This window comes from Arabidopsis lyrata (genome assembly GCF_000004255.2).
Source record: "Arabidopsis lyrata subsp. lyrata unplaced genomic scaffold ARALYscaffold_4, whole genome shotgun sequence".
Classification (NCBI taxonomy): domain Eukaryota; kingdom Viridiplantae; phylum Streptophyta; class Magnoliopsida; order Brassicales; family Brassicaceae; genus Arabidopsis; species Arabidopsis lyrata.
The window spans coordinates 16,172,828-16,192,647 of record NW_003302552.1 but is presented as its reverse complement, the minus strand read 5'-3'; the positions used below and the strand labels follow the sequence as shown (position 1 = coordinate 16,192,647).

General features: G+C 32.4%; 3 protein-coding genes and 1 long non-coding RNA gene across 4 annotated transcripts; 3 read left to right on the top strand and 1 right to left on the bottom strand.

The window, feature by feature from the left end:
* Window positions 1-1,808: 1,808 nt before the first annotated feature.
* Window positions 1,809-2,934, top strand: LOC110228865. Its single transcript, XR_002332339.1, has 3 exons — window positions 1,809-2,168; window positions 2,496-2,539; window positions 2,715-2,934. It is a non-coding gene; the product is annotated as an uncharacterized LOC110228865 (long non-coding RNA).
* A 1,953-nt stretch (window positions 2,935-4,887) lies between these two features.
* LOC9317391 (cyclic dof factor 4) lies at window positions 4,888-5,708 on the top strand. The gene has a single exon (XM_002881278.2). The coding sequence runs from the start codon at window positions 5,016-5,018 to the stop codon at window positions 5,526-5,528; it is 513 nt and encodes a 170-aa protein (XP_002881324.1). The 5' UTR covers window positions 4,888-5,015; the 3' UTR covers window positions 5,529-5,708.
* A 3,897-nt stretch (window positions 5,709-9,605) lies between these two features.
* LOC9317389 (protein bfr2) lies at window positions 9,606-19,297 on the top strand. Its single transcript, XM_021029072.1, has 6 exons — window positions 9,606-10,127; window positions 16,974-17,078; window positions 17,589-17,814; window positions 17,898-18,022; window positions 18,164-18,574; window positions 18,716-19,297. Exons 2-6 carry the CDS (start codon window positions 16,989-16,991, stop codon window positions 19,037-19,039), a joined length of 1,176 nt encoding a protein of 391 aa, XP_020884731.1. The 5' UTR covers window positions 9,606-10,127; window positions 16,974-16,988; the 3' UTR covers window positions 19,040-19,297.
* Window positions 10,743-12,043, bottom strand: LOC110229560. Its single transcript, XM_021030116.1, has 3 exons — window positions 11,407-12,043; window positions 11,034-11,322; window positions 10,743-10,949 (listed from the first exon to the last, which is right to left on the bottom strand). The coding sequence occupies exons 1-2, from the start codon at window positions 11,767-11,769 to the stop codon at window positions 11,050-11,052; spliced, it is 636 nt and encodes a 211-aa protein (XP_020885775.1). The 5' UTR covers window positions 11,770-12,043; the 3' UTR covers window positions 10,743-10,949; window positions 11,034-11,049.
* Window positions 19,298-19,820: the final 523 nt, after the last annotated feature.

Genomic DNA, 19,820 nt, shown 5'->3' with positions numbered 1-19,820 from the left:
ATTTAAACTGTTTTATGTTTAGAAACTCTTGAATCTAAATTTCATTATTTCTATTTATTTAAATAATCTCAATCTTTTATGGAATTTTTGTTGAATAATCTAGATGTTAGCAACTTCACATACATATATACACCCCGTCGATATAAATGGAGAACTTGCTCTATAAAATCAATAAAAGATATGTCAGATCTCTAAATTACCGACCCTAAGATTTAATCACTGAACAAAATTCACAAAAATAGCTCCTTTTCATTTAATTTATCGCTTATTTTTTCTTGCTACTTTTATCATTTTCTTAATTTGGTCGTGTAATTAAAGATTCCTTTATCAAAGATATGATCATTTTTCTTCTTTATAACCTATAATTATTTCTAACCTATAATCACTGAACAAAATTCACAAAAATAGCTTCTGCAGCAAAAAAAAAAAAACCTATAATTATTTCTATACATAATGATTTTCTTTATTAAAGTTAAATTCCTTAACCTTTTATGTTAAAAAATTGTTTTCTAAAAGAAAGAGAAGCAAAGACTATATAAAGGTTATATGTATTTGATTGGATCACTAGAGAAAAGCAAAATTGGAGAGACAACCAAAATTACGAAGAAAACATGCAACCACTAAAAGTCTAAACTCAAGTGGATGGTAGTCTAGTGGCATTTGAGCTTGGTATTTTCAAAGGAGGTTGATTATGTTCTCCTCAAAGAAAAACTAATTATACATGCATGTGCATTGACTTTAGAGTGAATGGTGATAGACCGTATACTTAAATCTGTTGAATGTGTACGTTTGTTATGGAACGCTCAAGTCATGGTAAATTTTTAGTGAATGTTATTTAAATTTGGTGAATTTGAAAAAGAAAAACATCATCGGTAAACCTCAAATCACAACGATTTTTTTTCTTTTTATTAATTTACAAAAGCCTATGCTTTTTCCATACGTAAAAGTTGTTCTTTATGACTAGAAAGATACCAATGAAAAATCATATAATTTAAAGGGAAGATGAATATGAAATTAAACTCAAAGAAAGAAAAAGAGAGATCAACGTCGATCAATTTTCTCCTTTTTTTTTTGTTCTGTTAAAAACAACGTTCTCTTTTTTCTTTAACTTTTTCTTTTCTTCTTTCTTTTTTAATTTTTTTCCTTTCATTTTTAACACTTTCCTTAGTTTTACTTCCTTTATATTATTTATACGTCAACCGAATATGGGATTAGGTTAATTGAAAGTGGCATATTTTCAGAAAAGTGCTTTTCTTTGCTTTATCTTTTTTCTCAAAGCAATTTCCATTCAAATACTCCCTGGCTCTTCAAATATAGCAGAGATCATCGATGATGATCAGTCCATGAAGATTAGATTTGATCATGAATTTATCAGACTTACGTGATTATTGGTAAAATGACCTATGTCATTTATGTTTTCTCGGTATCAATATAATATATACCGATCCAGTTATTGACAATCTGATTCGTTTTGAACCGGTTCATGGAAACATGTACCATACTTGCAATCTGGCCACTTGGAACTGCCACACAAAAAATATTAAAATTAAAATTTAAAACAATTCGTATAGTTTATGATCTAACTTGTTGAGGACCCACGAGAAGTCTTTAGAGCTAAGAGCATCTCCAATGGCATATCTTAGAGTATATCTTAACTAAATATCTTAGGATTAAACACAAAAAAATAATTCAAAACAGATTAATAAGCTAAGATTTATATCTTAGCTTAGATTTTTTCTTAAGGTTAAGATGTTGTTACGTGTCAGCATCTGAGTGGAGGAAAGAAAAAACAAAACCAAAAAAAAAAATTATTGAGTTGTGTTTTTTTTTTTTTTTTGCGTTTTTCATCTCTGTCGAGAGAGAGACTTTTGTCGACAAAAATGAGGGTGTGCGATCTCTTTGATTCCGGTGGTTCCGTCGAACTAGGATTACGGTAATGCAAAATCCGTCTATGATCCGTTGTTATCATCAGGGTTCTTAAAGTTGGGATTACGGTAATGCAAAATTAGGGTTCTTAGAATTGGGATTAGGGTAATGTAAAATTAGAATTCTATGATCCGTTTGATGTGTAGAACAGTAAGAATTGATGTGGTCAGATTGAGAATTGGTAATTGATCTGTTTGAGAAACTGGTAATTGATCTCTCAGACTTCTTCTTCTTCATCTCAAGTAAGCTTCTTTCTTTGATCTTCCTCATTTAGTTTCGTTTCTTATTGTAAGTTTCCTTTGATTTGTATAATATGTTCTCTCTCTGATGTTTGTGAGATCTATAAACCCAATTGTTCCAGTTTTATTGTAGAAAATTCAATTTGATTTGGTGAGAAAATCTAACCTAGTTATGGAACCGTTGGATTGAGTTTCACAATCTACAAACATTGTCATAGATGTTCCAGTCTTGCTTCAATTTCTATCCTTTGATAATTGTATTGCTAAAAGATGTCTTTTTTGTTTTATTAGTGGTTTGATTCGTATAGCTTATTTCTGCTTTGTTTGTAGGAGAAATGACTGAATCCAAGGTAGTGGTTCCAGATGTCTGTGATGTGAGTTTGCTTCTTCTCTGTTCAGAGTTTTGTTTCCATGATTGTTCTTTTGATTACCTAGTTTGTTATCATTGGATCTTGGTCGTAAAATGAGTACTAGTTTTAAAGTAAAGAGTAAATGTCGACTGTAATGGATATTAGAGCTAATTTTAATTGTTTACTTGAACTTTTGCAGGGATACTCAATATCTGCTTCAACACCATCAATGTCCAATGTTGGGCAAGTTTCTTCTTTCAACCAACACCTCTCTGTGTGTGTATAGATTCATGAAACATTGTCATAGATGTTCATGTTTTGCAAGTAATACAAAAATTTGAATTTTTTTTTCTTAAGAACCAATTGGTTCTTAACCATTAGAAGACTAATTTATTAAGATACTCTCATTTCATTCTTAACTTAGAAATAGCAAAATTTTAATATAAATAATTGTTAAGATCCAAGCTTAAGAACCAATTGGTTCTTAACCATTGGAGATGCTCTAAGACCATCTCTAATGTCCAACTTTATTTTTTTCTTTATTTTAGAGTTGACTCCATTTTAGAGGCATTTTGCTCCAATATATGTCTCTAAAATAGAGTTTCCTCTAAAGTTTAAAATAGAGAAAAATATAGAGTAGTCTTCTTTTTTACTCTATATATAGAGTAATCTCTACACTTTTCCTCTATTTTAAAGCTAACTCTATTTTAAAGGCATACAATGGAGCAAAATCAACTATATTTCTTCTAAAATAGAGTCATCTCTAAAATAGAAAAAAAAATGAAGTTGGGCATTGGAGATGCTTTAAAAAAAAAAGGAAGAAAGATGAAATATTGAATAAGGATGTCTCTGTCTCAAAAGCTCATACTCTTCTTTTCTTCTCTTTTTCCTACGCAACACTGACTTATTACCAACTTTTTCTTTTTTGACGGCTTTGTCTTAGATCACATCTAAAATTATACTTTAATTCAAGTAAAAAAAATAGTTCTTCTGAAGATAATTATCTCAATCCTGCGGTCCAAAAAAAAAGAGAAGAAGATGAATTCAATCTTAAAGATCAGTATTGATTGGGTTTTAAATACACACAAATACATCCAATTTTTTTTTAAAAGAAAATATCTATGGGGCAAGACTCCTAGGTATCTACAGACTAGAGAGTTGCATTTCAAACCTAATGCTAATTATTTAAAGTTATAGAAAAGTGGAACTCGTGACTCGTGCACTGTGAAATCATTATCAAATCCGTAAAATATTACTAGAACGCAAAAGTCTTACCAACACATTTTTTTTTTGTCAACTGATATTATATATATGGGAAAACGAACATTACAAATAAAAACTCAAACATACAACAACTGAGAAAGTGAGCACCACAACTCCACTCTCGCGATACAACCAACAAGGCCATTTAACAACTAAGTAAAGGCCTATACAAAAGAATGAGCTCCAAAAAACTGAGCCAAATCATCCAAAAACTCTAATTCAATCAGAGGTAAACGATCTTTCTTCTGCGAACACATTTACATTGTCACTATTTACTACCTTGTTCGTTTATAATATACTTTCTGACATTTATTTAATATTTAAAGAAAATATATCTAACTAATCTAAGGGGATCTATAATTTCGATAACCCTGAAATTCTAACTCGTCGATAATCCATGAACGACATAGACTCAAAAATGGATGTGAATTGATGGCTCATGGATATAGAATCTCTTTCTAGTGTAAATTTAAGCTTATTTTAATTGGATCACGTTCAACGTCCACTAGTCTAAAAATTGTTACGTAATAAATGTATATTCATATTTTATCGAGTAAGTGGACAAAAAAAAAGGAAAACGTGTTGATAAGACTTCTGTGCTCTATTACTTACTTTAGACCATACACAATGGTACAATTTTTGGTTGGGTGTGAGTAATATAAAAAGGAGAAAAAATAGAAAAGTTGTGTAGAAGTTGTATGTTGGGTGTAAGTTTACACTTGGGTGTGAGTATTAAAATAAAGAAAAATATTGCACTCTCTCTATCTCTCTCTCTGTCTTTTCTCTCTTTCTTTTCTTTCTCTCTTTAATTATAATAATAAAAAATTATTCACACCCACACTCACACATGTGCCATTGTCTATGCTCTTACGGACTCGATGATGGTTTTACACTACTTACCAATTCCACTTTTCAAATAATTAGCTTTTTAAATAATTAGCTTTTTAAAGAAAGCTTTGTAGCTTGATCTGCATTGTTATTCGTGTTTTACGTGTAGATGTGAATTCTAGACCCAAAAGTAAAGTAAAATAAAGCGATGAATGCGCCTATAACTATATGCTTTTAAAAAGTTGTAAACAAATAAATATTTTAATCTCCACTTCTTGAACTTCAGTCACTTTTCTTCTCCATTCCTGCAAAAAGTTAATACTATCATATTTCTATAAAAAGACGTCTTCTCTATTTCTTACCTGCAACAGACTTTTGATAAGCTATTTCCCACACTCTTCATATTTTCATGGCGACTCAAGATTCTCAAGGGATTAAACTCTTTGGCAAAACCATTGCATTTAACTCTCAGACAATAAAAAATGAAGAAGAGAAACAACCACCGGAGCAAGAGGCTACAACAACCGTTAGATCATCATCATCATCGGATCTGACGGCCGAGAAGCGTCCAGACAAGATCATAGCATGTCCAAGATGCAAGAGCATGGAGACAAAGTTCTGTTACTTCAATAACTATAACGTTAATCAGCCTCGACACTTTTGTAAAGACTGCCACCGTTACTGGACCGCCGGTGGTGCACTTCGGAACGTTCCCGTCGGCGCCGGTCGTCGGAAGTCCAAACCACCAGGCCGTGCCGTGGTTGGTATGCTTGGAGATGGAAATGGGGTTCATCAAGTCGAGCTTATAAATGGCTTGCTCGTTGAGGAGTGGCAGCATGCCGCAGCCGCAGCTCACGGTGGTTTCCGGCATGATTTTCCTATGAAGCGGCTCCGGTGTTACTCCGACGGTCAATCTTGCTGATTATTATTGTTCTCTTTTTTTTTTTTTAATTTGTTATGGTTTTGGGGTTGAGTAGTTTTCCTTTAAACCCGTTGAAGAACGTGGTGAATTTGGTTGCTATTGGTACATACAGGCTGGCAAGGTAGTTAATTTGTCATTTGTCAATCAATCGAATCTAAGTACTACTTTAATTTACTAGTCTCTCTATACAAGAGAATTCTTATTAACAATTTAATTAATATTATCCATTTGTGTTAGAATTCCATACGGATATGGTTAACAAGATTTTCTCCAATGAATTGTTTGGAATACCTAAAGTCGGCTGTTGTGTTATTCCCACTTTGTAATAGTCTTCTTTTAGATGGTAGATTAAGGTTTTGGCATTCATCTCAAAGAGACTTGTTAATATCTTACAGTACATAAGTTTCCTTGTTTCCAAAGAGTTATTGTAAGATATTAACAAGGATGTTTTGGCATTTCTCAATGAGATATGATAGAGAAAGGATGTTTCCTTGTTCTACTTTTTTTTTTTTGTTTTTAATCAGAAAACTAGTTAAAAGGAACAAATAATTAATTAGCTTTAATTTAAGTTTTTAATAAAAGAATCTCATACGGATGGATGATAGAAGGTTTTTGGCACTAGCTAGACAATTTATTTAATCAAGAAACTCCTATGGGTTTGCTTGATAGATTAAAGTTTCAAATTTCCCGCTGACATAAAAAGGTTTCAATTTTCCCACATTTATCTTACATACTTATGTATAAAGTAGGGAATTTAGTCATTTCTACCACAATTATCAAAAACCTTCTCATTTCTACCAAATTTGGAAATGCCTTTCTGATTTTACTACAATTGTATGGTAATGTAGTATTTTGAGGACCATTTTGCCTATATATGGTTAATGTAAACTAAAACTGAAACCTATCCGAAATTAAAATCGAGAGTCCACACATATATGTTTAATGATTTCATTGTAAGCTTAAAAATAATGAAAACCAAAATCCGAATAATGTTTTAAAAATTTACAATCAAACTACAGATTTAATATTTAATAGCTTGATTGTTACCCCCTTTTAAACTGATTCAACTTTGTGTTTCTATGTTTAATAACTAACCATCTTATATCACAAACTCAATTTTATGCTTTCTATCTCTTTGTTTCTAATTTCTTGTTTCTTATTATATAAAAGTGAGAGAGTTTTACAAGAATAGAAATGATATTTTTTTTTCTTCTAATTATTACTAGACGACTGATCAGAAAGCATGTCTAGTTTTCTATCGTATTAATTACTGTGTATTATGTTTGAATATGATCAGTATGTGATCATAAGTACTAAGGAATCCACACCAAAATTATACGGAACGAAAGCAATAAACGTGTGGGATCCGGCGTTAAGGAAAAGAGCAGAAGAGATGTCTATATCGAAGATTTGGATTGCGTCGGGACAATACAAAAGTGGTGATCTTAACACCGTTGAAGTTGATTCAGGCCGTGCTTACATGAAGAGAAAATAAACTTTCGCCTACGTTCAATTTTAAAAAATATATTTTGAATGGTCTATACAGAAACTTTTGTATATAACAACTACAACCATAAATCCATGCATACAACAATAGAATTTATAAATTATAATCTAGTTAAATTTTTCAAATTGAATTAAACATTGAAACAAAGAAAAAAAAAATTAGAGTAACTAATCTATTCACCTTGCTTTAAATCACCAATCTAAATTTTTTCGATGCAAATTTTTTATTGTAACTACACATTTATCAATATGTTATTATATTTAAATAATTTAAATAATCAAAAGAAAAAATATTGAACAAAAGTAAGTAAAAATTAAGCAAAAAATGAGCAAAACATAAGTACAATTAAACAAAAAAACTAAGCAAAAATTTTACAAAAACAATTCACACATTCAAAGTTGAGATTCTAAACAATTAGAAACAAACATAAGTCCATACTTTTGAGTCTTTGGCTGCTTATGATAAGTTACCACATTAAGTTGATAATTAATTTACTGATAAGTTACCACATTAAACTGATAATTCAAGAGAACTCCTTTAAAACAGTGGTTGGGGGAGAACAATAATTAATTATCACCTTGTTCTAAATCGCAAATCTAAACTTTTTGATGCAAATTTGTTTTTTTAGTCTTCTCTATGTATAAATTGACGACATATTCAAATTACAAAATTATTCATTATGATTTCTGTAAGAGTACTTTGTATTATTTGAATAATTTTAAACAAAAAAATTAAATAGTTGGCTATTAATCGTAACGTAGGGATGGAAGATGCATGTTTGATTAGATTGGATTCATAAAGCTTAAAATGTTATTACAATATATTTTGTTTATTAGTGTAGTTCTTTTTCACAAACGATGATATATTTTTTAATTTTTTCTTTTTTATGTTCGCCTCCGATGCACATATACGTTAGTACGGCTCTGAGTTGGTTGGCAAGTAAGTTTTAATTTTAGGGATATACATCAGGATCATGAAGTTATTAGTTTTTGAATTTTAGTTTAAGCAATGTATATGTGATTATCAACGACTAACACAATAATTTATTTTTATGATTCAAATATGTAGGTTCTACCGAAATTGTATAAGGACAGCAAGCCTATGTTATTTCTTGGACGGTACGGTTTTTTTTTATTTTTCATTATCAACTTTAACTCATATATATGTTTTACGTTACAAAGCATAAATAATTATTTTTAATAATCTGAAATTAGATACATTTATTATTGTTAATCTGAATTTCAAAGTTAAATACTTCACAGTAATACTATTACGCTACCTACTTTTTTGGCAGCTATTCATATAACTTTTAAAAGGACCAATACTATATTAATTAAATACTAGTATAACTGTAAATGGAATTTCTACAAACCCCACTCAATAATTTGTCCTTCCAAAAATCCAGTCTAGTCAATATTATAAGAAAAGAAAAAAGATATTAAATATATATACTATTCTAACAAAATTTTATAGGTTTGTTGAATTTTGTTTATCTTATACTATTAATTGGGAAGTACATAATAGATAGTAACATTGGCCTTTGTAAGATATTACATAGCCACATAGGTATGCCATTGAAAATAAAATTTCAAAGAGAAAATTAGTTCATCTCATTAAAAATAAACAAATCAAATACTAATTTATGCAATTTATTTAATTTAACTAAATTATAAAAAAGAAAATAAATTATTAGTTTTTTTAGAAAGAGTCACCAATCAAAAACTTACCATATAAATTTGTAATCATTATACTTCACCTCTCATCTTTATATAATTCTATTTTTGTGAAACAAATAAATCATCATATCATCCATATAATAAAAAAAAGTAGACTTTTTCGCATATGCCAAAATATGAATTAAAAAAAAACGAATATAAATTGTTCAATCTATGAAGATTAAATTGTAACGGGTTATCAGACTTGAGTAATATTTTTCTTTTAAACAAAAATTCTGACTTAGTAACGGATCAGAATTTGAATATTTATATTTATTTTCATACATTTCTTATTTAAAATGTATAATTTTATATACTACAATAAACTTTTAAAATATTTTAGTTTGGAACATTTTAAAATAGTTGTTTTTGGTATTTTTATAGATATCATCAATACTTAATAGATCAAAAAGTTAAAAACTATAAATTCTCTAATGTTTTTTAAACAGATATATTTATATAATAGGCGACATGCTAAATATAATGTATTATATAATAGAATGAGTTATGATCCTTATAACTATTTAAATATTTATATTCAATTTCCAACAATTCTTTATTTGAAATTCATAATTATATATGCTAACATAAACTTATAAATATTTTAATTTGAAACAGTTAAAAATAATTTAATTTAAGATTTTTAAGGAATATCATAAATATTTTAATAGATCAAAATTAAAATTATAAATACTTTAATGACTTTTTTAAATAACGATTTAAGAAGGATTAATGAAAGTGTTAATGAATAGTTTGTTTGCATTCAGAGTAATTTGAAATAACCAAAATTTTACTAATTGCTTTATTTATTTTTTAATTTGTATTTTAAAACGGAATAATATATATACAGGCAGTTGTTGATATATATCAAAAGGATATTGGAAGTCCTATGTGTTCTAGAAATCTTACACCCTTATAAATTAGGAAACAAAAACAAGTTATAAAACCTCGCTAAAACCCAACTCGTGTTCTTTATCTCTCCCAGTGCCGTGCCTAGACCTTTTGGGGGCTTGGGATAAAAAATAAAATGTGGCCTATTTAATTTAGTTCAATACTTATTTTTTAAAGGACCTAAAATAATTATAAAAGAAAAGTGAGCTACAATACAAAATCAAGTTTGTAAATCTATATAGTGAAATGAATCATGCTAACATGGGATTGAACTTTAAGCAAAATACATATATGAGACTACTAAAACCTACTGAGCCAATAAGATATTTTTAATAATGTGGCCTAAAAATCAAGTCTATAAATTGTGGCTGTGGGCAAGTGCCCTTTATTTTAAGGGGTTAGCATGGCACTGATCTCTCCAATTCCTCTGAAGCAAATCTTTTTAATTCTAAAACTTCCTCGCGTACGTGGTTACGTTTTTCAATCGTAAGTTTTCTTTTAGCGATTGTATAGTTTTGAGACATTCAATCGTCGTTCTCTCGTTCTAATTAGGGTTTCCGTGACTCTCTTTTTTTTTGGCCGCTTATACAATAAGGAGATTAGTTTTTGTTGACTAAAATTAAGCATTTGAGAACTGAATTTTGGTTTTGAAACCCTTCCCTGTCTTCATACTAGACTCAAGGATGTGGAACAGTTTAGATTGTATCACTACAAGAAAAATTTACATTCTTAGCGCGGAAAAAATGCTATCATAGATAATACATAGCGAAATAACAACTGCTATGATCTCGGCAGCTATGGTAGATGTCCCACCTACGATAGCATTAATTTTGTCTGCTATAGTATGTTTATATACAATAGCACTTTGTTAGTGTTATTATTTACATTTTCATAGCAATAATTTATTGCCATTATTTAGTTGTTCATAGCAATTTATGAATTTTTTCAATTTTTTTTGATAATTCAAATTGGGTGCTATAATAGATCACTATACAATAGCAAATATTTGTTGCGTTAATTCATGTTTTCATAGTGCCATCTTTAAAAATATAACATGCTATCATATGTAATATATACTTATATATATATATATAACCTGTAAATTTAAAATGAAACCATTTATAACATCTCAAAAACATTCCAACATACTTAAAACACTTCCGCATCATACCAAACACAATTCCGAATCCAACATACCAAAAACAATTCCAAATCCAACATACCAAACATTAAACATTCTGAATCCAAAATACATAAAGACTAGTCTTAACCTAAATTAAGCTAGCTGGACCAAAGTTGCTTCATCCCCTGCAATTAATAATGGACACTGTCTTATATTAGTTTTGCACCTGAAAAACCAAAAACACAATTATCAAAATAAAAAATACTTACCTCAGTTGGACGATAGTCAATACATGACCAAGTTATCAGTTGGCCATGCGATAAATGAACCAAGTGCATCTTTCATATACTCAATCTCATATGATGTCCTCCAAACCGCTGCATCATCTACCTGGACTATATCTACCAAAACTTGCGCAGCATTAAGACCCAAAGGAGCACAGTGTACACGTCTCTCTGGATCAGTTGAAATCACCCGTCCTTCAGCAACAACTTGCTTCCTTTCTTTAATATCCAGTAACATACACTTCTGATTTTCCTGTATAGCTCCTTTTTTCCGCTGACAAGTTGACCATATTAACCAATTACTACAGTAAAATGAGACAGAACCATAATCAACTTTAGAACATATAAAATAAGTTACCGGAGATCTTCGAAGAGGCCGGGATGGTGCAGCTGTTTGAGTTTCCACTGCATTAGCTTTTGGAACTGTTGTTGGAGACTTCTCACATGATGCTGAGATTGGTTGCATATGCGACTTAGAACCTGTTGCTGCGGATTTTTTACTTGCTGATGCTGATCTTCCATGAGCTGGTTGCGATTTAGAACCTGTTGCTGTGGATTTTTGACTTGATGATGCTGATTTTCCATGAGCTGTTTGAGTAGATGCATAATTCTGAATAGGAGATAACCGGCCTGTTCCATCTGGGTTGTTTTCGAAGACAACTTTGTTGAAAGGCCATGCTACAAAGGACATTAAACAGTCTTCTATGTATGTAACATCCATTGTAGGCCTCCATATGAATGTATTGGCTTCATGTACCACATCAACAAACACTTTTACAGCCTTTGGTCCGAGTGAAAGTCCATTCACCAAAGCTTTACGATCTTGCGTGGTCCAACGGCCTTCAGCAACAACTACATCATCGTTAGACAGATCAAGTAGTTTGCATTTGTTCAAAGAATTGGCTCTTGTGCCCTGTTAAACGCATAAAACAATGTCAGAATTTTAAATCATCAACAATCTGTATAAACTTATTAATTAATGAACAAGTTAGAAACTTTACTAATGGTGCCATGTCTTCTTCCTGAACCCCCTGTTCTAGACTAACACACTTCGTGGCAGGCCATGCAATCATATGCCCAACAGATTCTTCAATTGTTGACATTCCCATAGTATTTCTCCAAAGGAATGCTTCTGGTACCGTGGCAGTCTCAACCAAAACTTTATAATCTAAAGGACCTAAACGTGTCCCATTCACAACATCCTCTGGATCAGTAGATATAATACGTCCCTCAGCAACATTCGCATCATCACCAGCCCAGTCAATCAAAATACACTTTGGTTGTGCTTTTTTGTTAACACTCTATGCAGATTTAGAGTAGAAAAAAACAAGTCAGACTTTATAGTTATAAAGAAATCAATTTCATGGATTATTAATCACTTACCCCTGCAGCAGATCTAGAGTTTTCACCAACTTCAGTTTCTTGTCCCTGTGACATGCCAGAAAAAATATTAACTTTTAATTTATGTTACAACCCAACAGCTTAATGTACAAAAAATACAAAAGTGCATTACCTGGTTCTGCAGTTTACCAAGTTTATTTTCTAGCTCATTAACCTTGTCCTGGAGATGAATTTGTTTCTTTTCCATTTCAACCATACACTTGTGATTAACTTCGAAACAAGCTAATTTCGTCTTAGTCATATTTCTCCCCATTGCCCTCATTCGACCGGGATTATCAGGTCCTAATAGTTCGACAAGTGTATCTTGTCCTTCATTTGTTTCAACAGAATTAACAAGTTCAGCTGCCTTTTTCTGCAAATTTAGTTACATATCAAAAACAATTCCAAAAATCTAAATCTATACTGAAAACCAAATTCACGATGTACATAACTTATAACTTACAATTTTTTCAGCTGCATCAGTATTCACTGGTGTCCCATCCTTTCTAGTACGCGATCTCACCCACACATCAGTTCTTGTCACATCAGAAGGATCTGATTTCTCTCGTCTCTCTTCTTTCTAAACAAATAAAAAAAATAGATCATTCAAAATACTTGTTAAACTAATGAGAATTAATAATCCAAAGCATTTGGCGTACCAAGTCTTCAGCTAGTCTAACCATTCCTTTGCGACTACAAGTGTGTGGAATCTGTAGGCTCTTCCTTTTCTTATAGCTATCACTCACAACCTAACACATGATTATAGATATGTCATGTTATTCATAAACAAACATAAATCTTACTTACTTCAGAAAATAATACCTTAAACTCAGGACTAGTTTTGAGCTTGACAAATTTACGCCAAGCAGCTTCAGTAACATTCTTAGGTCGCAGATCCATCCTTTCTTTCAAAGTCGTAGCTTCATTAACTTCCCTAACCACTCGTGACTTGTGTGACCTCCACAAATTTCCCATCTGTTCAATCAATGCTTTCTTTTGGTAATCTTCTTCTACTTCAAACCTTGACTGCAATCAATCAAGGTTTTAAGAAAAAAACATTTCAACCTGGAAAGATTAAGTAAATAGATGTCAAATTACAGAAAAGTTTACCTTGACAGACATCCAGAGCATTGTCTTCATATCCTGAGGGACTTTTGGCCAACTTTCAATGGATACAGGAACGTGTTCTCGCACAATTATACCAAGATACGTTGACAACTTAACAGACCCATGACCATAATGTTCTCCCATGAAAGTGAAGTTAACCTTTAATCTGCTATTTGGATTCCTGGCGATGTCTCTCAATCTTGTTGGTCCTCGCTTTCTCTTACCTGTAGGTTTAGCTACATGATCGTGCTCGTCAGTCCCATCATTAACTCCTGGCTGATCTTCTACAGGCTGCTCTTCTAAAGGATGCTGAGCCTGCTCTTCTGAAGGCTGAGCTTCTACAGGCTGCTCTTCTGAAGGATGCTGATCCTGCTCTTCTAAAGGCTGAGCTTCTACAGGCTGCTCTTCTGAAGGATGCTGATCCTGCTCTTCTAAAGGCTGAACTCCTTCTAGACGCTGGTTGTGTTGTAAGTTATGATCAGGTTGTGGCGGGTTTATTGTACCCAAGAATTCTGGCTCTTCAGAATCTTTCTTCTTTTTTCTCCCTCCACGGTTTGTTACTTTCTTTGGTCCCATGTCAACTCACCTGAAATAAATGAAAGACAATAGGGTTAATTAAACAATTACGAAGCAGCTGTCATCAGATATATAGCAAATGGAAACACAAATACAAATCAAACAATTACCAAGCAGTCAACAGACGTAGCAAATAAAACAAGAATGTGAATGCCAAACAAACACAACTAAAAATAAAATAATTACCAAGTAGTCATCAGACATAGCAAATAAAGCAACAACAATGTAAATGACAAACAGACTTCATTTCAGACAAATATGCCTTCACAATCAGTTCGGGCATTTTCAGATTCATCCATGTGAACATCCATGTCCACATTTGCTGGTAATGGTCCAATGTCTGCAATTCCATCACCCAAATCTTTATTATATCTTCTTGAAGGTACTTGCATAACAACATGCCAACTTGATTCTGCGTCTTCCCTTAAGTAAAACACCTGCTTTGCTTGCGATGCTAATATATATGGATCTTTTAAAAAAGAGACTTGACTATGATTCATGTTAACTAGTGTGAAACCATCTTCTATCTTAGCTCCATTACCCATTACTGCCCAGTGACACCGGAAGAGAGGAACATAAAAAACATTATAATCTAATAGTATGATGTCTATCACTCTGCCGTAGTAAGATACCAAATCAACCACTTGTGAAGTATCTTTCGCACTAGCCCTACAGACTGCTGTTGCCTCATAGAAAACCCCACTATTCTGATTTTTCCTATCAACTAAACTTGTATGAAACCGTTGACCATTCACTATGTAACCTGTATATGACCGTGCCATATAACGTGGACCGTAAGCCAACCATTTTAAAACTTCTCCATGTCTGTCTGAATCAATTGGTATCTACGAGAAATAAAATATAACAAATCAGACACATACACATAAAAACATGAAATAACAACAGAAAATAGTAGATTTGATGTAACTTGCCTGCTGTTTTAACCAAGATGCAAAATTCTCAGAATGCATAGCCCATAAAACTGATGCATCACGTCGGCATCTTCCATTGGTGTCTTGTAGATGCTGAAGGTGCTCACTTGTACAATATTAATAATAAGAAGCTTAATCAGATACTTTATCATAAAACTGTAAATAATAATAGAACAAGAACTGTATAGAACTTACTCGATATAAGGTTCGACGACAGCCATATTTTGGATGACAGCAAGATGAGCTATTTTCTTATCCATTTCTGAGAGAGTTATGGAAGTGGCTGCGGATATAGGACGACCCTCTAGTATAGAACTATTCTCATAGTCAATGTTTCTATCTAGTTTTTCCTGTACGTTTGTAGACTTCTTTAAGAATTCACTACAAAACTGGACGCATTCTTCAGCCAGATAACACTCAGCAATACACCCCTCTGGTCTTGCAGGATTTCTCACAAAGTCTTTCAGAACTTTCATATACCTTTCAAAAGGGTACATCCATCTAAACTGGACTGGTCCACCTAACCGAGCTTCCCTTCCAAGATGAACCGTCAAGTGAACCATGATATCAAAGAAACTTGGCGGAAAAAATCTTTCAAACATGCATATCGTTTCAACAACCTCAGCTTCCATTACCACAATCTGCTCCATATCAATTACTCGCTGACACAATTGGTTGTAGAATGCACATAAGCGTACAATTGCAAGCCTAGGACCTTTAGGTAACAAACCTTTAAGTGCAACTGGAAGGAGTTGTTGCATTAATACGTGGTAGTCATGTGATTTCAGACCTGTCACTTTACATTCATCTACAGATATGCCTCTTGCTATGTTTGAGCAGTATCCATCTGGTCCTTTGAAATCAACAAGACGACTACATAAAATTTTTTTCTCTTTCTTCGATAGAGACCAAGGAGCTGCAGGTAGATATGTTCTTTTCCCTTGAATCCTAGGGTGCAAATCCTTTCTAATACCAAGATACTCCAGATCTTTACGGGCATTTAGACCATCCTTTGATTTCTTACTCAAGATAACCCGTCTCTAACAACCGCATCAGAAGGCAGACCAACCATTTGTGGACCAATCCGACCAACCAAATCAATGAGAGGACCCATCCCTGTCCAGTTGTCATGCCAGAAACTTGCAGTCACTCCAGAACCAACTTCACAAGCAAGAAAGGGTCGAGCAATAGGTCTGAGTTTGCAGAGCTTTCTCCAAATCCAGCTGCCAGATCCCGCTGGATTTAGATCCCAGAAGTTCCTACGATATTACTTTCGATATTACTTTTGGTATAGATATTTTAAAAATATGTACTTATTATATTTCAAAAACTTTTAGTATTAAATTTGTTTTGGCAGAATTGTTTTTTAAAAAAACAAATCATATCAAACTTAATGAATATTTTGTTTGCATTCAGAGATGAAATAACCAAAAGTTTACTAATTGATTTATTTATTTTTCAATTTGTATCTTACAAATCTATAAATTTCCATAGTTATATTAAAAAATAAAACGAAATAATATATATACAGGCAGTTGTATGATATCAAAAGGATATTGGAAGTCCTAGTCCTATGTGTTCTAGAAATCATACACCCTTATAAATTAAGAAACGAAAAAAAGTTATAAAACCTCGCCAAAACCCAAGTCGTGTTCTCTATCTCTCCAATTCCTCTGAACTCTGAAGCAAATCTTTTTAATTAAAACTTCCTCGCGTACGTGGTTACGTTTTCCAATCGTAAGTTTTCTTTTAGCGATTGTATAGTTTTTGAGACATTCAATCGTCGTTCTCGTTCTAATTAGGGTTTCCGTGACTCTCTTTTTTTTGGCCGCTTATACAAGGAGATTAGTTTTTGTTGACTAAAATTTAGTATTTGAGAACTGAATTTTGGTTTTGAAACCCTTCTCTATTTTCATACGGTACCAATCAGGTTAAATCAAACAAGATGGGAGGCGTAGAAGATAACCAATGGTTTGATAAGTTTATGGATGAAATCGGATTGGTATTTACCAAGGTTGACGAATCGATACAAAAGGTAAGTACTGTTGTTCTTCTGGTTTGATATTTTGTTGATGTTGTATGCCCTAAAATCCAAGAGTTTATTGTTCTGTCTATGTTGTGTGAGCTAGAAAATAGCTAAAAGCCTAAACCTATGTTCTTTTATCATCATCATCATCATGAACGCAAAGTTTATGCTAATAATTGATGTAGATTATGTATTTTAGTTGTTTAGTGTATTTAGTAGTTAAAACAGAATTAGGGTTTTCAAGGTTCTTTTAGACTATTATTTTTCTTTATTAAACTATATGAAGAGAGTAAAAAAAAGTTTTACATGAGATGTGAAAATATAAAGACCAAGAGAGAAGAGATAGAAAGAAAGCTTCAGTTCCATCAGATATTTTATTAGATTTATGGAAACCTAGTCACGGTCTAATCCATTAGAAACCCACAAATATTCATGATAGTTAGATCTTTCCATAAAGTAAGTTGAGATTGTCAAAACTTACCTTTTATTTGATTTGTTTTTTCTTTTCTATATTTTCAGAGTATTGAACTCTGGACAGAGTTAACCAAAGACATATTTGACGAGCAGCCTAACCAAGGCCTGACCGGACAGCCAGACAATGGTGAATCTGGTGAAGAAAATTCCTCTCAATATCCTGTCGCTGAGGTCAAAGAAAGACCGATTCAACACTGGTCTATGTGCCTTTCTGAGGTCAAAGAAAAACCGAGCCAACACTGGACTATGCGTGGTATGTTTTATATAGTATATTTTACATAGTCGTTGTAATTAATTCCAGTTCAACTAAAGTAGCTACAACATCAGCACTTTTTTGGTTTCTTGACTGACAAGTATCATCGAAAATTCCAGAGAGTTTCATTCAAGAACAAGGTGATGATGATGATGCTATTGATGATAATGATTATGATGATGATGATGATGATGATGATGATGATGATTATGATGAAGAAGATAGTGTAAGTTTAAAGCAGTTTTTCCCATTTTCATATCCATGCTCATTAACTAGAATAGTAATCCACCATTTTGTATAACGGAATTTAGTAAATTTAATTAGGTGCTACTTTTTTTATTGTCTCTGACTGAATCTTTATGATTAGGAATCGAGTTTGAAGTGGAACGGTGACTACCAGCTGTTAAAGAGTGGTTATTTGTCTTTCGAGGAAGAAGAAGAGGATAATGACGATGATGCAGATGTTGACATGTTTTCCGAAGAAGATGATGATTCATGGAATGAAGATTTTGATGATGAAGATGAAGAAGAGGATACTACAGTTTCTAAATCTTCCGAAAACATGTTGGACCTTAATTTGGGGGCCTCGGCGACGAGCTATATCCCTAGTTCGTACCATCATCATAATGATTCATGGAATGAGGATTTTGATAATGAAGATGAAGAAGAGGATACTACCGTTTCTAAATCTTTCGGAAACATGTCGGAGCTTGATTTGGGGGCCTCAGCGACGAGCTATATCCCTAGTTCGTACCATCGTCATAATGAAAAAGATAGTGTAAGTTTTTGTGAAGCAGTTTTTCACATTTTCATACCTACGTACGCTCATACAAAAACTAGGAAAATAGATGATCGTTTTGTATTATGGAATGTAGTTATATTTATCAGTTTCTGATTTGGTTATTGTCTTTGTGATTAGGGTTCAAGTTTGCCGTGGAATGGTGGTTATCAGCAGTTAAAGAATGTTGACACGTCTTCCGAAGAAGATGAAGAATCATGGGATGAGGAGGATGATGAAGTTGGGGAGTATCACACTGAAGAAGTGATGGAGATGTCGCGGGAGCAGAGAATGAGCAAGCTAAATAATGAATCATTAGTGGTTCATGACGATGAAGATGACGTGTCGGACACGTTACAAGGATTTGTGGATGTCAGGCAAGAGGTGATTGCAAATAATACGGAATTTGGTGAGGTCGAGGCCCTTTTACCAGAAGGTGATTGGGTTTACGTTAGGAGGGGTTAGGGCTCTGATTTTTTTTGTGTGACTTCATTTGAGTTTATATATACTTTATATCGGCTTCTATGATATTTCTTTGTGTAGAAATTAGAGGTTTTTAGGAAGTTTTTCGATCGAGTGTTTCATTCGTTCTTCACAAGGCTAATGTCACTCTATTAACTTTGGGTTTTAATATCAAAGAGTTTGTTTTTTTCTTATCATTATTGCTTGTCCTCCTTGCTACTAGATCCTGTGATTTTTTAGATTATCCCAAAGTACCATAGTTCCGAGTTGTGGATATCTGATGTATGCATGTATTATTATTATTATTATTATTATTATTTTTTTTTTTTTTTTTTTTTTTTTTTGTACATGCATACATCATACAACACTATCTGATGTATGCATGTATGCATGTATTTTGAGCTCAAACAATATTAAAATGTTAATATTCACCGAAAGTGTTCGTTTTCGTTCAAATGAGAGTTAGAACGTTTACTCTGATTCAGTTTTATATGTTATATAAATATCTAATTTTGTAACAAACTTTAGATATATTTACGTTGGAATGGATATGTAAAAACCAAAACTAGTAAAACCAAAATCTATTGGTATTTAACACTAATGTTGGTTTATTGGACCCAAAACCAATCATATTAATTATGATTTTTTTTTGCCAGCTATTAATTATGATTTACAAAATAGAATTTTATGTTTTAGAATTCAAAAATTAGACGAATCATGGAAATTAAAGCAGTCAAAAACCGCGGGTCGAGCCCAAATCATCTCACTATTGAGCAGATTTGGG